The sequence below is a fragment of the Narcine bancroftii genome, chromosome 5 (genome assembly GCF_036971445.1).
Source record: "Narcine bancroftii isolate sNarBan1 chromosome 5, sNarBan1.hap1, whole genome shotgun sequence".
NCBI lineage: Eukaryota > Metazoa > Chordata > Chondrichthyes > Torpediniformes > Narcinidae > Narcine > Narcine bancroftii.
The window spans coordinates 62,618,826-62,638,654 of record NC_091473.1 but is presented as its reverse complement, the minus strand read 5'-3'; the positions used below and the strand labels follow the sequence as shown (position 1 = coordinate 62,638,654).

The window sequence follows — 19,829 nt, the reverse complement described above, 5'->3', positions numbered from 1 at the left end:
AACAGAATGGTATAAACAAGGAGGCTTACAACTGCCAAACTTTAAAAATTATTATAGAGCCGCACAATTAAGATACCTATCAGATTTTTATCAAACAAGGGAAAAGCCAGATTGGACTAGATTAGAATTAGATAAAATAGGGGAAAAGATACCTGAACACACATTATATAAATGGGATGAAAAATTGGTACAACGTAGGAGTTCTCCAGTATTACATCATCTACTCAATATTTGGAAAAAGATTCATGTAGAAAGGAATAAAACAAATTACCAATTACCAAAACTAATATTGACGCAAAATAAGTTACTCCCTTTTACAATAGATAACCTTTCCTTTAGAGAATGGGAGAAAAAAGGGATCAAAAGAATAGAAAATTGTTTTTCAGGAAATAGATTATTATCCTTTGAACAAATGAAAGATAAATACAATATAACTCAAGATACAGTGCTGGCATATTACCAATTGAGATCCTACTTGAAGGACAAATTAGGAAGCAGTCTGAGGTTACCAGAGGGAAGTAACTTTGAATATGTGATTACAGATACAATGATAATCAAAAGATTTATCACAAATATGTATATTAAACTGCAAGAAAAGGAGAATGAGGAAACAAATGGTAAAACTAAACAAAAATGGGAACAAGATTTAAATATAAAGATAAAAAAGGAAACATGGGAGAAGTTATGTTCTGGAACGATGAGAAATACAATAAATACGAGGTTACGTATGATACAATATAACTGGATACACAGGCTATACATTACACCTCAAAAGTTAAATAAATGGGACCCAACAGTATCTGACAGATGTTTTCGATGTAAAAAAGAAATGGGAACAACAATTCATGCAATCTGGACATGTGAGAAAGTAGAAAAATTTTGGGAAGATCTAAACCAAATATTAAATAAAATTACAGAAAACAATATACCAAAAAATCCAGAGATCTTCCTCCTAAGTAACATAAAAAACAAAGAATTTGGAATTGATTTGGATGGTGCACAAAAAAGATTTGTTAAGATAGCTCTAGCCATAGCAAAAAAATGTATTATGTCAACCTGGAAATTGGAAGATAATTTGAAAATACAACAATGGTATATAGAAATGAATAAATGTATTCCATTAGAAAAAATAACATATAGTTTAAGAAATAATATTGAAATATTTGAACAAATATGGGAGCCTTACATGAAACACAATAGAGAAAGCCTACCGGGGACATTCACTACCTAAATTAACGAAAGGAGAAGGAAATGAAAAGAATTGACTCAGTGGAATTTCTTGTTTATTTTTATTGAATGACAACATTGTTTGACTGGTTTAATGTATCTTAGATTTTGTACTTTAAATGGATGCGGGGGGAGGTAGGGAGGGTGGGATGGGAGGAGGGAGGTGGGGGAGAAAATGGCACTGTATATATTTGAAAAGGAAAATGTATGTATCATGGTCAATGTGGTTTATGGTGTGAAAAATAAAAAAAAATTTAAAAAAACTTTCCCTTTCACTATTAACCCACATTTATTCTGTCTATACCCCTCAATTTTAAATACCTCTATTAAATCTCCCCTCATTCTTCTACACTCAAGGAAATAAAGTTCTAGCCAATATAACCTTTCCCTGTAATTCCATTCTTGAAGTCTGGGCAACATTCTAGTAAATCTTCTCTGCACTCTTTCAATCTTATTGATAACTTTTCTGTAGTAAGGTGACCAAAACTGCACACAATATTCCAAATTTGACCTCACCAATGTCTTATCCAACTTTACCATAACATCTCAACTCCTATACTCAATACTTTGATTTATGAAGGCTAATATTATGACAGATTATGTTGTATTTTGTATTGTCTATAAGGGAGATAACTTGTGGCAGGTTTTTTAGTGTAGGTCATGTGCAAACACTTCAAAACAGATCTCATAAAATACTGGAGCTCTGCTCAAGCTAGACAGGCCTGGCTCTGAGTGCCTTTACAAAAACTTTGAAGAGTGCACAAGAGACTTCACTAATGGATTGTTGTTTTGAAAAGCAACATATTAAAGAACTCGGAAGATTAGGTTCAGAGGGTCATGTGGTTTTGCAAGCAGAGCAAGTAAAACAGGGCTTTGAGAGAGAGAGAGAATTCAGTTCTACGGTGCTAGAGTTCAGCAGCAGCAGCTGGGACTGGAACAGGACAAACTGAAAAGCTTGTGGAAATCCCCATTTTGAAGACTGGTTGTGAGTTCTTAGTTCAGCCTGGTCAAAGCCCTTGTGGTCCATACAAGAGGAGAGGACTGGCTGCCTAATGTTTCCCTTGAAATAAGGGAAACAAAAAGGATCTCTGTGGTGACCTGCAAGAAAGAGATTATCATCTGGAAAACACTAATGGGGCAAGTTTTTTCAGCAAGACACTAACATGGCTGATTAGAAGGGATCAGTTTGTGTCCAGAGAACAACAAATCTCTCTGAAAATCGACAAGAACCTTCCTGAGCAGTAACCATTTACCTTTCAAGCACCAAAGCCTGGTTAACTTCATAAATGTTAAATTTTGTGCACAGTATAAGAATTGCTTACAACCAGAGAACTTGGAGGAATGAGAAGTGAGATTGGACTGTGAATCAAATAACTTTTCTGAACTTACACACACATAACATACATGTGTGCTTAGAATTAGAAGGGGGTTAAGTTAATAGTAATAAGTTAGAGTTTGATCCTGTTTTCATGTTTTAAGATAATTAAAAACAACATTTGTTTTGGTGAATTTCTATTGCTGCTGGGTTTTGGGGTCCTTTGGGCTCATAACAATATGCCAAAAGTTCTCTTTACAACCTTATCTACCTGTGACGCCATTTTCAAGAAATTGTGTATCTGTATTCCAAGATCTTTCTGTTCCATTGCACTCTCCAGCTGGTCCAAATCCCTCTGAAAGCTTTGAAAACCTTTACTGTCCACAACACCCCCAATCTTTTTAATTTTTTGTTATTTTTCACACTATGAACCATATTGACCAAAATACACACAAACATTTCCCTCTTGAATATACACAGTATCATTTTCTCCCCTTTTTCCCCTCTCCCTTCTCTCCCTCCTTCCCACCCCTCTCCCCACCCACTAAACGTTCAACATATACAATACATTAAACCCATTAAACAATGTCATCACACAATGAAAATAAACAAGAAAATCGTGTCGTCTACTTTTACGCACTGGGTCAGTTCATTTCGTCGTCTTCTCATTCTGTCATTTTAGGAGGTGAAGGTCTATGGTAGGACTTCTCTGTTGTGTTCCACATACGGTTCCAAAATTTGTTCGAATACTGTGATGTTATTTCTTAAATTATGTTATTTTTTCCAATGGAATACATTTATTCATTTCTATGTACCATTGCTGTATTCTCAGGCTATCTTCTGATTTCCAGGTTGGCATTATACATTTTTTTTGCTACAGCTAAGGCTATCATAATAAATCTTTTTTGTGCTTCATCCAAATCGAGGCCAAGTTCTTTACTACTTATATTACTTAGAAGAAAGATCTCTGGATATTTTGGTATGTTATTTTTTGTGATTTTATTTAATACCTGATTTAGATCTTCCCAAATCTTTTCCACTTTCTCACATGCCCAAATTGCATGTCCTGTTATTCCCGTTTCCTTCTTACAGTGAAAACATCTATCTGATACTGTTGGGTCCCATTTATTTAACTTTTGAGGCGTAGTGTATAACCTGTGTAACCAATTATATTGTATCATGCATAACCTCGTGTTTATTATATTTCTCATAGTTCCGGAGCATAGCTTTTCCCATTTTTCATTCTTTATTTTTATGATCAGATTTTGTTCCCTCTTTTGTTTGTATTTACAGCTTATTTCATTGTTCTCTTTCTCTTGCAGTTTGATGTACATGTTTGTTATAAATCTTTTAATTATCATTGTATCTGTAATCACATATTCAAAACTGCTTCCTTCTGGTAACCTCAGCCTGCTTCCCAATTCGTCCTTCAAGTAGGTTTTCAGTTGGTGGTATGCAAACATTATACAGAGTTATACCATATTTGTACTTCATTTGTTCAAAAGATAATAAATTATTTCCCAAAAAACAATTTTCTATTCTTTTGATCCCTTTTTTCTCCCATTCTCAAGAGGATTCACGTAGAAAGGAAAAAAAAACAAATTACCAACTACCAAAATTAATATTGATGCAAAATCAACTAATCCCTTTCACAATAGATAACACCCTGGTGGCTTCCACCAGCGTTGTCTCCGCTCCATCCTCAACATTCATTGGAGCGACTTCATCACCAACATCGAAGTACTCAAGATGGCAGAGGCCGACAGCATTGAATCCACGCTGCTGAAGATCCAACTGCACTGGGTAGGTCATGTCTCCAGAATGGAGGACCATCGCCTTCCCAAGATCGTGTTATATGGCGAGCTCTCCACTGGCCACCGAGACAGAGGTGTACCAAAGAAGAGGTACAAGGACTGCCTAAAGAAATCTCTTGGTGCCTGCCACATTGACCACTGCCAGTGGGCTGATATCGCCTCAAACCGTGCATCTTGGCGCCTCACAGTTCGGCGGGCAGCAACCTCCTTTGAAGAAGACCGCAGAGCCCACCTCACTGACAAAAGATAAAGGAGGAAAAACCCAACACCAACCCCAACCAACCAATTTTCCCTTGCAACCGCTGCAACCGTGTCTGCCTGTCCCGCATCGGACTTGTCAGCCACAAACGAGCCTGCAGCTGACGTGGACATTACCCCTCCATTAATCTTCGTCCACGAAGCCAAGCCAAAAGAAAGAGAGAGATAACACCCCCAATCTCAATGTCATCTGCAAATTTGTTGATCCAATTTATTGCATTATCATTTAGATCATTGATAATGATGACCAACAACAATGGTCCCAGCACTGATCCCTGAGGCTTGCCACTAGTTGCAGGTCTCCAGTCTGAGAAGCAATCATCCACTCCCACACTCTGGCTTCTCCTGTATAGCCAATGTCAAATTCATTTTACTCCCTCACCATGAGTACCACCATCTAAACCTTTCTGACTATCCTCCCATGTGGATCTTATCAAAGACCTTACTTAAGTCCATGCAGACAAAATCCACGGCCTTCATTAACTTTCTTGGTAATCTCCTCGAAAAACTCTAAAATATTGGTTAAACATGACCTAACACACACAAAGCCATATTGATAATCATTAATAATCAGTCCCTGGCTATCCAAATAATTGTATATTTAATCTCTTTAAATATCTTCCAGTAATTTACCAACTACTGACATCAGGCTCACTGGCCTATAATTTTGAGGGTTACTTTTGGAGCTTTTTTTTAACAACATGAGGTACCCTCCAATTCTCTAGCCCCACAGCTGACCACTCAGATCTTCAAGGGGACCAATTTTGTCCCTTACTCTCCTTTTGCTCTTAATATACTTGTTGAAGCCCTGAGGATTTTCTCATAAAGAGGGAAAATTGGAAGTATGAAAGTGGGCTAGTAAAAAATATCAAAGAGGATACAAAAAGTTTCTTCAAGTATATATAAAGACTAAAAGAGAGGTGAGTAGGTTCTGGACTATTAGAATATGACGCTAGAGAAATAATGGGAAACAAGGAAATGGCAGAGGAATTGAATGATTATTTTCAGGAGTCCTTTGACAAAATGTTGGATATGAGGCTACTTAAGAATATAAGAACCCATGGTATTGACAGGAAACATACTAGCATGGGTAAAGCATTGGCTGATGGCAGGAAGTAGAGAGTTGGAATAGAAGGATCATACTGTGATTGGCTGCTAGTTGCTAGTGGTGATCCACAGGGGTCAGTGTTGGAGCCACTTTTTATGCTGTATATGAATGATTTAGATTATGGAATGAATGGCTCAGTGGCCATATTTGCAGATAATATGAAGGTAGGTGGAGGAGCAAGTAATGTTGAAGGAACAGGGAGGCTGCAGATGGATTTAGATTAGGAAAATGCGCAGAGAAGTTGAAAATGAAATATATTGTCGGATATAGTCAGGCACTTTGGTAGAAGAAATAAATGGGCAGACTATTTTCTAAATGGGAAGAAAATTGAAAATTCCCAGATGCAAAGAGACATTGGAGTCCTTGTGCAGGATACCCTGAAGGTAAACTTGCAAGTTTAGTCAACAGTGAAGAAGGCAAATGCAATGCTGGCATTTATTTCAAGAGGAATAGAATACAAGAGCATGGATGTAGTCTAAAGAGTCAGTTTCTATGCTGTACTGTATGGGGACATTTTAACTTCATCCATTTGAAAACAAATGAAATTCTATACATTTATTTAGAAGAATATTTCTTGATTTCTGGACTTCATTGAAGTTGGTATGGAACTTGCTATTCTGTATGATTCCACCATCTTTCCTGTTTGTTTAAAATGCAAACTGCGATTATTGTCAGAGGTTGGAATTCTTTGTTCTTGCATGTCAATATATTTATACATATAATGGCTGCCAGCACTGCAGTGTCTTGGGCTTGAAATTCTCTATCTTTTTAAGTGTACTTTTCCTTTTCCAAACCTGCAATGTACTTGGGGCCTTTTACACTGCAAATGTGTTGTTTTGCTTTGTCAATGAATCAGCGTGAGTATACCTGTAATGTTCGCTGTACCTTTTATAGATGATGCCTCAGTTCCTACAGTTTAATTTTCAAGCTAGACTGATATCACATCAAGGTCTGTTTGAAATCTGATTTTTAAAAAAAATTTGACTTGGGTTTCTTCAGCAGTTGTGCCAGCAGTCCTTCCAGTATCTGTGAGGAGCTTCCCAGTATAAGATCTCACGGTAGAAGAACTGGGGAGGTGTCCCCTCAATCTTCAGTACACCGTTCTACACCCTCCTCCTCCCGATCATCCAGTTCTACAAGAAAGAAGATGAAAATAGATGGTAAATGATTTTTGTTTTATTTCCTGGGGAAATTTGCATTCTCTGAGAAGTGCTTTCATGGATGTTAAATATTTTAATTTTGACTGGTTTGGTAAGATGTTTATTGTCAAGTTTATTATTATCTGACTACATGTACATCAGATGAAATTGCATTTCTCCGGACCACAGTGCGCAAACGTGCACATGCATAATACACAGTATAATCACATAAATTTTAAATTCTCTCTCCTCTCTCTTTCTCTCTATATTTTGTCATAATTTACTCAGCTACAGAATATTGTTCATTAGTTCCGATAAAAAGATGTTTCCTGGCCTGGCAGCCCTAATTTTCATACTCTTGTACCAGCTCCTTCATTGTAGTGGGTCAAAGATGTTATGTACTGTATGGAAAGGGTCTTCTATAATTCTTCGACTCTTTTTTTAAAAAATAGATTCCAGTAAATGTCTTCCCTGAGAAAAGGAAGACCCCAGTGATCTTTGTGGCCATTTGATGATCCTCTCTGTTGACTTCTGGACCAGTGCTTTGCACCTACCACACCGTGAAATGATGCAGTCAGACGGGACACTCTCAATTTTGTTTCTGTAAAAAGCTGTCAAGATGGGGACCAGTAGCCTTGCCCTCTTCATTTTACTCACATTTTTTTTTAAATTGTGACAGGTGCAAATGTTGGTGGAAGTGTGCAACATTCTCCTACAGATGACAGCACATCAGCATCCACAAGTATTTCAGATCAAGCCTCTGCTGAAGGGAAGGTATTGGGCCTGGGACAAGATGTAGTCAGTGATCCTGACCAAGTGACACACTCTAATGGCACAGCAGAAAAAGTTCCCATTGACTCACCTGCCAGGTGTGGATTGTTTACTTTTACAAAGATTGATTAAGAGCAATAACCTTTTGTTTATGGGTTAGAGTGATTTAAGTTGTATGGGTAACTATAATAACTTAAATATATAAATTAATGATGCTTGGTGTATTCAGATGATGTAATTGTTGATTGATCAGATCGTGTCTTGTAGACTGAAAAAAATAACTTGAAGAACGTCCTGCAGTGTTTTAGTCATGAAATAAGAGTGGTTACTACTGCAGTTGTTGGATATTGTTCAGCCACTTTGTTTCCCAACTAGCATTATGAACTCTCAATTATTTTGCGTAAGAGATAGATATCTGCCCTGACAACAGGGAGGACCCTTATATTTTTCTACTAGTATGTTGTTTCCATTTTCTGCCTTGTGTGAAAAATGGCAACTTTGATAATACAATACTTTGTATTCTGCTGGAGTGTTCCTACGGAATAAGAATTGAACTTAATATAATGTGGATGAGATTGCTATTCAAGCAAATTTGGTACTTTGGATACACTCGTATAACGTGCAGAAAATCATAAATTGCGTAAAAATAGTTTTGAATAATGCATGTCCCACTGTCAAAATCAGTTTACATTTAAATGGGACATGAGACAAAGCACAAACCAGTATCTGCCACATTTAATCTCCCACAAGTAATACCTAATCAACTTTCCCAGAGGTGCCAATCTTCTATTACATCGATGATATCCTGCTGCAACACGTTAACAAGCTATGGAAAGGAATCAATTAAATAGATTAGACAGACCAGAGTTAAGCAGGATTTTAATTCTAATGTTGCCTCAAATCAGAGGCACTTGAGATTTAATCTCCTCCCTCAGGGTCGGGTCTGTGCAATTAAAGCCTCTTTCAGGTGGCCAGAATACCCCGACGTAAAGCCGCATATTCTACCTGAATGCGACTGTTGGGAGGCCACCTCAAAGAGCCTGATGCGGCTCGGAGAAGTACTCACCAACTCTCCTCCGGGAGGTATAATTTCCGCATCTGAGCAGTCCCCGAGGCACCTGAATGCTGCAGCCTGAAAGCGGCTGCTGGGGGTGGGTTGCTGACAATTAGCCGGCGCCCCAAATCCCCACTGACAGCCTCCCCTCCCTACTGCCTGACAGCTCCCTGCTGCCCTTGCCCAGACGTCCCGCGCTGACAGGAGCCGGAGTGCGCTATGAGGCAGCTGTCCCTTTCAGGTGGACAGCACAGCGCTTTCAGGGCTGCCACCTGAAAGACCATTCCACTGGGCTGTATCCACTTCTGCAGGTGCATTCTTGGTGGATAATGCACCTGAAAGTGGCTTAACATTGATCAGGTGCAGTGCCCTTGCCAAAATGTCCTGTTTATAGGAATACTATGGCATTGACTACAAAGAGTTATTCCCAAAATCAAAATTTCCCACGCCTGCTATAAATTGTGCCCATTCTTTCATTTCCTCTATTACTTTCTCATGCTTGCTATAAATTGCGTCTTTCCCACAGCTGCTATAAATTGTGCCCATTCTATCATTGCTGCTGTAGTATTCTTATACTCGCTATAATATTCCCACACTCGCTATAACTGCTGGCGCATCTTTCCCATGGCCACTATTAATTGTGCGCATCCTATCAATGCCGCTATTATTTCCACATTTGCTAAAATTCCCACGCTTGCTATAAATTGCTGATGCATCTTTTCCATGGCCGCTATTGTGCGCGTTCTTTCAATGCCACTATTATATTCCAATGCCCCCTATAAATTGCCAGTTTGACTTTCCCACACCCGCTATTGTGCGTATTCTTTCAATATATAAAAAAATAGTCATATAGTGGATGGTGGGAGGGGTTACCTGGTTTGTAAAATACGCATGTAACGTGTGTGTTACGTGCATTTAAAAAAAAAAACAACAAAAAAACGGTACTCTTTTGTGACAGTCTTCATTAAGGATGTTGGTAGGATAACAAGAAGCAACATCCTATTCTCACCTAAATGATATGTTGAATTAAATTATTGTTATGTATGCAGAGGTACAATATCAAACTGTTATGTATGCTATTGAGGCAAGCGAACTAAAGTACAACAATGGAAAATTAATGTGCCTAATATAGTGTTTAAATAATGTAACAGAGAAAAGTACAGTTAAAATAGCGAAAGATCAGACCATTTAGGAGTCTGACCGAACAATCTTGAATACAGTGATGTTTTTTTCTAAAAATCAAGCCAATCCTATCAAATCAGTTGTTTATACCTGACATTTCAATGAAGATTTCCAGGTGGGAGCAGCATTTTCTCCCCTTCCTACCAAATGGTGTTTATTCCTTGCACCCATATTGCTCCCTTCATTCTCATTGTTAATTAGGAATGATTATGATAATTGGGGGATGGTTTCTCCTGCTGCTATTAGCATCTTTCTTGTGGTAATCACAAAGGGATGATGTACTGGATCTTAATGGTTAAATACAAAAGACATAAAAGTAGGACTAACCCCATTCATCTGCTCCAACATTGTGGCCCTTTCCCTTCCCAATCCCCTTGTGCCCTTATTCCCTTATTATTTGATAAAATATTCAACACGATAAATGTGCACCCATAACCATTTAAAGTAGATATTTCAAAATATTTATGAAAAGAGATTTCTCCTTGTTCCCAAATTACAAACCTATCATGCTTGGCCCACAGAACTGCTGGTTGGTGTTTGCAAATGTCTGCATCGTTGCCGTCCTCTATCCAGCAGGCCATTCAGTCGTCTGTCTGCCAACTCTCTGGCAGATTTGCAGTCCTGAAGTCCATAGTATCTGGGCAGTAATGTCATTTCTCTTGAGCATTGAAGTGAGTTTACATTTAATAGGGTCAGAAGAGTTGCTGACTCATTCTTTTATGTTTAAAAAATTTTTAAATTTAGACAGCACAATAATATGCCCTTCCGTTCACAAGCCTGTGCCCCCAAATACAACAATTAACCTATAAATCCTGTATGTTCTTTTTTTTCTATCAGAGTAGGTACTATTTAAAAATAGTATCATTTCTAGTTGTGTGAAGGCATGAAATTGGCAACATTAAATGGTTTGTGAAACCTTGCTTTCAGTGCTTATCCTAGAGTATGTAATATTGCAACTGTGCTTTCAGTGTCGAGGTGGATACCTTAAAGCCCAAGAAAGTCGCAAGCTCTATGACCTTTCAATCTGTTATCGGTGATTCGTCCCAGAAGCCTTTGCAGAATGACACAGGAGATGGGCCAAGACAAACTGCCACCACAGTCTACGCTCCCTCACCTTCTACCTGCAGGCCACACTTCACTGACATCAGTGTGGCAGGAACCAGACCTCCTTCATCCACAGTTGCAGGTTGGCATTAGAGCTTTTCTGAGTTTTTGCTGCATTTGTGGTCTATTTTCCAGCTACACCATTGCTATTTCCTTGGTTGAATCTATTATAAGTGAATTGTTGATTCCAGTTTTACTTGGAGATGACTGCTTTCCCTCTCGCGAAACTTTACTCCTTTGAGGTGTATTCTTAAAAAGAAAAATGTTATAACAGTGAGAAACCAATGTGAAGGTAAGAGATTAGTTGGTGGAAAGGGCTAATAAGGAAAGTCTTCAGCTTTCCTTGAGTGCAGCCTGAGTTCAGATTTTATTGCGGCAAGCGATGTTGTGCCAGCCCATATATTCCTTAAAATACCCCATCACCCTCTGTTTTTTCCATGTGCCTGTCTGAGAGTCTCTTAAATACCCCTAATATTTCAGCTTCTCATCCATTTTGTTGCAGCTTGATAACCTGTTTTCACAATGAGTCTTGTTTTGATAATGTTTATAATGCCAGCATTTTTTCACATACTTGACTAATTATAAATTTCTTTGTTCTCACTTCACTGCTTTCCCCTTGTTTTTGCAGCCTCTATGTTTAGTTCCCCACTTGCACTTCAGCATCGCATGAGTGCTGAGCTTGCTTACTTGGATGCAATAGAAGACTCTGTCCGTCAGCTCTCAGAGATGGAGAAGATCCGGGGTATCACACTTGCTCAACAGGAGAGTGTGTCTTTGGCTCAGATCCTGAAGGTATTGGCAGCCTATGTTACCACAGAGAAATCTAAAATATTTCTAAGTTCAAATTTATTGTCAGTACACGCATGACATCACATACAATTCTGAGATTCTTTTTTCCTGCAGGCCAGGCAGAATTTCTACTTATCGGTTGTGTAAACTGCACTCAAGATAAAGACAAATATATCAAAGAGAGAAATGTAAACAAAGAAAGATGTGTAAAGAAACTGAAAATACAGGAAAATAAATATCTAGTAATAAATAATGAGCAAATTATGTTTTTTCAAAATTTATTTTGATTTTCCAAACTTGAACTCAGTTTTCAACATTGTCATTGTCACTGAATACAAATCAGCACCAATTACAGCTTATCCATATCTATTCTATACAGATTCCTCTGCTGAGTCCAAGTTTATCCCCTACCCTTCCCTTCCCCCTACCCCACCCCCACTCCCTTGACACATAACACTTAATGCTTAACTAATGAAAAAAATACACACAGGACATTAAAAGTACTTAAAACAAAGGAGTAAATCATATATCAGGGAGTTGTAGGTTTGTCATGGCATGGTGGCCCAAGTTCAGGCCGATTTCTTTTCCTGACTTTACCTGGCTAGAATGAGATGGAGCCCCCCCCACCCCCCAAGGTTGAGGAAGAAGCAGGGAAGGCAGGTAATGAGGCACAGTAGTCCACAGTCATGCTCCTATGAAGTTTAAGTATGGTTGCCAAATTTTTTGGAAAGTAGTGTACCTTACCTTTAAGTTATAGTCATTTTCTCCAGGGGAACACAGCCTTGCATTTCCTTGCTCCACAGCGCAATACTCAGACAAGAGTCGGGCTTCCAGGTAACCACTATGTACTTCCTGTCCACTGCAAATGCAATAATTACAAATTGAATTTGAACAGCTTCATTTTAAGTCTTATGTCCATTATGTTGCCCAACAGGAACAACTCTGGATCCTGTGGGAATTCCTTACCTATACTTTTCCCTAGGACTTTGCCAAGTTCCACCCAAAAGGGTCTCACCGTGGTTCATGTCTAGGTCGCGTACACAAAGGTTCCTGTCTCAATGTCGCATCTAAAACAATGGTCTGATAGTTCTGATTTAGATCTATTAATCTTTTGCGGCATCACATACAGCTGGTGCAAAAAATTATATTGCACCAATCCATACTGCGCATTGATGACTGCTGTCATGCCAGATGACACAGTATAGGGTTATCTGTTTTTCCAAATAACAATTTGGCATCTTATTTATAAATAAAATCCTCTGCCACCTTCTCACTCACCAAGCGCAGACCAATTTGTGCCCAGGATGGTACCTCCCCTCCCTCAAAGAGTGAGGAGATGGATCTTGACTGGGCTGCCCAATCGTAACCATATAACAATTACAGCACGGAAACAGGCCAATTTGTCTCTTCTAGTCCACACTGATCCAAGTACCCTCCTCTAATCCCACCTACCAGCACCCTGCCCATATCTCTCCATCCCTCTCCCATCCATATATTCATCCAACTCTTTCTTAAATGACAAAATTGACCCTGCCTCCACTACCTTTCCTGGAAGTCCATTCCACACAGTAACCACTCTCTGAGTAAAGAAGTTCCCCCTCATGTTACTCCTAAACCTTTGTATGTCAACTCTCAACCCATGACCTCTTGTTTCCATCTCTCCTACTCTCAATGGGAAAAGCCTTTCCATATCTATCCCTCTCATTATCTTGAACACCTCTAACAAATCCCCTCTCAGCCTTCTACGTTCCAAGGAATAAAGACCTATTTTGCTCAATCTTTCCTTTTATTCCGGATGTTGAAACCCAGGCAACATTTTTGTAAATCTTCTCTGCACTCTCTCTATCTTGTTAATATCCTTAATATCCTTCCTATAAATCAGTGACCAGAACTGCACACAGTACTCTAAATTTGGCCTCATCAATACAGTTTCATTATTACTTCCCAACTCCTATATTTTATGCACTGATTTATATAGGCAAACATACTAAAGGCCTTCTTCACCACCCTATCCACATGCGCTCCTACCTTCAGGGAACAATGCACCGTTATTCCTAGATCTTTCTGCCCTCCCATTTACCACATATTCTTGCTTTAATTATTCTTTCCAAAATGAAGCTCCTCACACTTATCAGCATTAAACTCCATCTGCCATCTTTCTGCCCACTCCTCTAAGCAGTTTAAATCCCTCTGCAATCTTTGAAAACCCTCTTCATCATTCACAATTCCCCCTATTTTAGTATGATCTGCATATTTACTAATCCAATTTACCACCCCATCCTCCAGATCATTAATATATATGACAAACAGCAACGGTCCCAATACCAAACCCTGAGGTACACCGCTTGTCACCGGCCTCCATTCTGACAAACAATTATCTACTACTACTCTCTGGCACCTTCCTTCCAGCCACTGTTGAATCGATTTGACTATCTCCAAATTAATACCCAAGGACTTAGCTTTCCTAACTAACCTCCTATGCAGAAACTTATCGAAGGCCTTACTGAAGTCCATATAGACAACATCCACTGCTCTACCCTCATCAACATTCCTAGTCACCTCTTTGAAGTTTGGCGTTCATAGTCTGCCCAGACAGTAATCCCAGGTCAATTTCTCCATAGAGACCCTGGCTACTTTTCCATCCCATAAAAATACTCTCAAGCATGAGAGCAAATTTTGGGGAAAAATCTCCAGGGCAACGCCATAGGCAATGTCTGGAAGCGATACTGAAGTCTTGGCGACACATTCATTTGACCCTGCCCACTAGCGTTGTGGGCAGGGACGTTCACCTGTTCAGGTCCTCATCGATTTTTACCAGTAAGAGGGTGTAATTTAACTTGTACAAATTATTTAAATTATCTGTTCTAACTCCTTAGTATTTGATCCAATTTTGTGGCCACTTTAAATAGCAATTCTCTTGATATTGACTATAGTTCTCACCCCTCCCCCCCCCCCATAAGTGGCATGATTTTGCTCTTGTCCCAATTGATCTTGTACCTGGAGACCTTCCCATAGTACTCTAAGGTAGAGCGCAGTTTGGATAGTGATTTTACTGGCCCTGTCCAATTTTTCAACACATCATCATCAAATAAGTTTATCTTGTGTTCTTCCTGCCCTACTTTAAAGCCTTTTAATGTCTGGATTCTGATGAATGGCCTTGGCCAACGGTTCCTTAGCCAGTACAAACAGAGCTCGAGATAGTGGATACCCCTGTCTACTGGATTTTGTCAGTGGGAAGGATGGGGAGATTTGTCCATTGGTCACAACTTTAACCTTAGGCACATGATATAGCGCCCTTATGCACTTGATAAAATTTGGGCATAACCCCAACTTCTTCAGCACTTTGAATAAAAGGTCACACTCCAGTCTGTCAAATGTCTTTTCTGCATCCAGAGCCATGGCCATGTGTATTATACTCGACGGTCTACCGATGTTGTCTGCTGCCTGTGTTAGTTTTGGCAAATAATTCTCCAACCTATTTGCCAGAGCTTTGGCTATTATCTTATAATCTGTTTTTAATACCGAAATAGGCCTATAAGAAGATGACAGCAGAGGATCTTTCTCTTTCTTTAAGATCATCCTAATAATTGCTGTTGAGAAATATTCTAAGAGTGTACAAGTTTCCATTGCCTGATCTATCACCTCCATGTAGAGAGGTATCAGTAAATCTTCGAATTCCTTGTAGAACCTTGGTGGAAATCCATCCTCCCCTGGAGACTTGTTATTTGGTAATGATTTCAAAGCTTTCTCTATCTCCTCTTTCGTGAAGGGACCATTTAGGCCTTCCTGCTCTTCTTGGTCAAAATTTGGCAACTTTATTGTAGACAAGAAATTGCCAATTTTGTTCGTCCTCCCCCACCAATTCTGCTTTTATATAAACCTTAATAATATTTCTGGAAGGTATCATTAATTTCCTTTGGTTTATAGGAGACCCTATCCTCCCCAGTTTGTACCGCATTGATCATTCTTGATGCCTGCTCCATCCTCAACTGCCAAGCTCTCTCACCCAATTCATAATATTTTTGCTTTGATAATAATATGGCCTTTTCTATACATTTGAAGTGTGTTACATTTCAGCTTCTTATTTGTAATAGCCCTATATTGATCTTCTGAGCCTGATTTTTGAAAGTCCTTTTCTAGACAATCAATTTCTAGCTCTAATTCACCCACCTCCTTCTCATATTCTTTCTTTTCTGTTTTAGTTTATCCAATTATTTGACCCCTCAAATATGCTTTTCGGATGTCCCATAGGAGGAATTTGTCTGGAGTAGAGGTTCAGTTGGCTTCACAGAACATATCTATCTACATTCTTATAAAACTACAAAACTCCAGTTTCTTTAACAGCAATGTATTAAGATGCCATCTGTAAACTGTTTCCTGTTTGTATGGCATTTCATTCATTATTATCAAGGGTGAGTGATCTGAAAGAAGTCTTGCCGTGTACCTAGCTTCCATGATCCTACTCACTACATGGGCTGAAGCCAAGAAAAAATCTATTCTAGAATAGGAGTCATGCTGCCTTGACTAGAAGGAATAATCCCTCTCCCTTGGATGCTTCCACCTCCATATATTGATCAAATTCAGCTCTTTCCTACCGTCAGTGGCGGCTCTTACCACCTTTCTTTTCGATATTTTCTTTGTTGACTCGTCCAAGACAGGATCCAGACAGAAATCAAAATCTCCCCCTACTAGGATGTTCCCCCTTCATTCTGCCAATCTCAGGAAAATAACCTGCATAAATTTTTCATCATCGAAGTTAGGGGTATATACACTTACTAAGATACAGGATTCAGAATAGATCTGGCAGTGCATCAATACAAATCTACCCGCTTTATCTGTAGTCACACCCTGCACTCTCACCAGAACACACTTCCCTATCAAAATTGCTACCCACTTTGCCTTCGAACTGAACGAGGAGGCTATTACCTGGCCCAGTCATCGTCTTTTTAACTTTTGATGCTCTTGTTCCATTAAGTGGGTTTCCTGAAGGAAGGCCAGGTTTGCTCCCATTTTCTTAATGTGTGCTTAGACCCTTTTTCTCTTGTCTTCCCATTTGGACCATTGACATTAAAATTAACACACTTTATGCTCTTAGCCATTGCCCCGAGGATTGTCATACTCTTTCTGCATCTTCACCGCCCCAAGTTCACGTCTCATTCATCCGATCACCAGACCCGTGACAAACCCTGAGGGAAAAAAAACAAGGACTCAAAAATTCAACAAAGGGAAAATAAAAAGACACAACATCGATTTTTTTTTTTTAGCTTAACCCCACATGGTTTCCCCCACCTAGATCCATACTCCATCCCTTTCCCATCTTCTGTGACCATTTCCCTTAATTTGTCACCACTCCTCTCAATATAATGGGTCGTGCACCTCGCATCCATTCCCCTCCCCTCCCCTCCTCTCCTCCCTAAGCATTCAATATCTAATTTTTTCCCTTATTTCATACTCCCCCCCCCCCACCCTTTTTATAAACCCAGTAATAACACATATTTGTGCCAAAATACTAATGCCATTTACAGCAAATTCTTACATTGCCATAGTTTATTCCCCATTTTCACTTTTACTCTCACCCCACCCCTGAGCTCTGGTAACTCCTCGGCGATTTGCCGAGCCTTTCCAAGCTCAGTTAAAAATTTAAAGCTTCCTTTCCTCCCTGGCATTGCTACTTTCAGGGTGGCTGGATATCTCAGCACACACTCATAACTTTTTTGCTTTACCAGTCTTTTGGCCAGTTCAAACCCTTTTTTAGATTTTAAGGGTATTGAGCTAATATTGGGGTAGAAAAAGATTTTACACCCATCTCTCCCTTTCTCACACCGGCTGCTGCCGCTCTTAGAATTTTCTCCCTATCTTGGTAGCACAGTATCTTTACCAAGACAAAATGGGGTTTCTGCCCGGGATTTGGCTTCTGGAGGAGGGATGGATATGCCCTCTCTATTTCTACTCTTTTCAGGGATCCAGCTCTGAAAAAAGTCACTGGATTTCTCCCCTCAGTGTCCTCTTTTAGTCCCACTATCTTTATATTGTTTCTTCAGCTAAAGATCTCTAGGGTGTCCAGTTTACTCCAGATGTGCTCCCTCTCTCTCATCAGCACATCTATCTTATCCTCTATTCTGTTTATATTTTCCTCACTTCCCCCCACTCTGTCCTCAACCTCATTCAATCTCCCATTAAACCTGAGAGAGCATTCTGCATTTTATCGAATTTTTTCCCCCATAGTCTGGGCTCTATTATCTACTACTTTGAATAGTCTGTCTTTCATGAGGCCCAATGGCTGCATCACATCCTGCAGAGGGGGCACTGAGCTTGCTTTGTGTCACGGGTGAGTCTCTTCCAGGCCTCCTGGCCTCACGGAATTTTCCTTCACTATTGCCGCTACCGCCCCTGTCGTCATCATGGTCCTCGCCCTCATTGATCTCATCGCTTGAGCTCGTTGTGTTGTCCCACCCGATGCTGGACTCCCTCGACCTTAACAGGCCCCGACTTGGATCTTCACCCGCACATCCTGGCCCCTTCTCGCAACCGCCACATTCACCGCCCGTGGCGTTCTCACTGTGGGAGGGGGATCCCAAACCTCTCCCTCTTCCCAGTACGCTTCACTGGGCTCTTGCCAGCCAGTGATTGATTTGAGGCAGCGTTGCCTTCTTGGTCGCGACTCTGTGTTGGACAGGCTGCTCAACCTGGGTGCTGACTTCACTCGTGGGCCTCGAAGTAGCCCCATCATTTTAATCACCACGAGGCACCTTAATCTGTTTTGGAGACTTCGATGTCAACTCATTGCCATTTTTACTTGCGGACTTACTTTTTTTTTGTCACTCTGCTGATCCTGGTGCTTTCTCATGTCACCTATAAGTATTTTGACTACTTTTTAAGTCTTTTTTTCTTGGTTTATTTTCATATAGATCTGGGAGGTCCAGGGTCTTGCTTCCACTCACTCTCCCCGCATCACATAACCCCACTCTTTAAATGAGTCTCTTATTGAGACTATCGTTTAAGAGTCTTATGATGGAGAGGTAGCAACTGTTCCTGAATCTGGTGGTCTGAGTCGTGTGGAACCGATGCCTCATTCCTGATGGCAGTAATAAAAGCAGAGCCTGAGTGGTGTGGATCCTTGATGTTGTTGCTGCTCTCCAACGACAATGTTCCACATAGATTTTCTTTATGTTGGGTGGGGGGGGGGGGTCCATTTCCTTTCCGCTCACAGGTATTGGTACCCCCATACCAGCCTGTGATGCAGCCAGTCAGCACACTTTCCACCACACATCTATTTAAATTTCCCAAGGTTTCCTTTGACTTTGGCTGTAAATTTTCTGAATACGAATTCAGATTTTTTGCTAAATCAGGAAAAAATATTTTAATTCTCTTTATTTTCATAATGTGCTACACCAGAATAAAATTCTGATCTAAAATTCCATTGAAGCTTGGTTCGTAATGAACTTTAATTTCTTTAAGGTTCCAAAAAGTTGTAGTTTTGAACAGTTTTCATCAATGAGTTCTTTTTTTTAAAAAAGATTGAAATTTAAATTCTTGGTAATAAAATCTTGTTCAGGTGGAGCTTCATTGGCAGAGACTGGTGTTGGTTAATTAACTGTTTGCTTACAGGCTCAGCAACAGAGACATGAGCATAACTTTGCCCTGCTGAAGTTAAAGGCGGACCAGGAAACCATAGAAAGTCAGAAACATCTGGAGGAGACAAGACAGAAAGCAGCACAGGTATACGATCATATAAATAATCTTTGGATGATGGATTTGTAAAATGCCTAAAACATTTTTTTCATGAACTAGAATCAGGAAAATAAATGGCAAAGTTTGGGAGATATTGGGAACAATCAAAAACTTGGCCAAGCCACAGCATTTGTGGATGGATCTCAAAGGAAATAGACATAGAGAGTTTATGGGGTTTAAGGCAGGGAATCCAGAGATTGTCACTTAGGCACTTATATAAATGTAAATGTGCATTTATTTTGAATATTTATTTGATTATTATGTACTTTATATTGTATGTGCACCATGGTCTGGAGAGACGCAGTTTCATCAGGTTGTATATGTACAATTAGATAAT

At 39.6% G+C, this 19,829-nt stretch overlaps 1 protein-coding gene across 5 annotated transcripts in view; it reads left to right on the top strand.

Annotated features, from left to right (window-relative positions):
* cep350 (centrosomal protein 350) overlaps positions 1 to 19,829 on the top strand; it is a 237,025-nt gene that overhangs the window by 133,639 nt on the left and 83,557 nt on the right. For 4 of the 5 annotated variants that reach the window (XM_069937584.1, XM_069937586.1, XM_069937581.1 and 1 more), the window contains exons 15-19: positions 6,722 to 6,882; positions 7,541 to 7,730; positions 10,837 to 11,054; positions 11,601 to 11,764; positions 19,370 to 19,480. In XM_069937584.1, coding sequence (XP_069793685.1) covers positions 6,722 to 6,882; positions 7,541 to 7,730; positions 10,837 to 11,054; positions 11,601 to 11,764; positions 19,370 to 19,480 — 844 coding nt within the window. The remainder of the gene's footprint in view (positions 1 to 6,721; positions 6,883 to 7,540; positions 7,731 to 10,836; positions 11,055 to 11,600; positions 11,765 to 19,369; positions 19,481 to 19,829) is intronic. The other variant, XM_069937585.1, reaches the window with a different exon arrangement.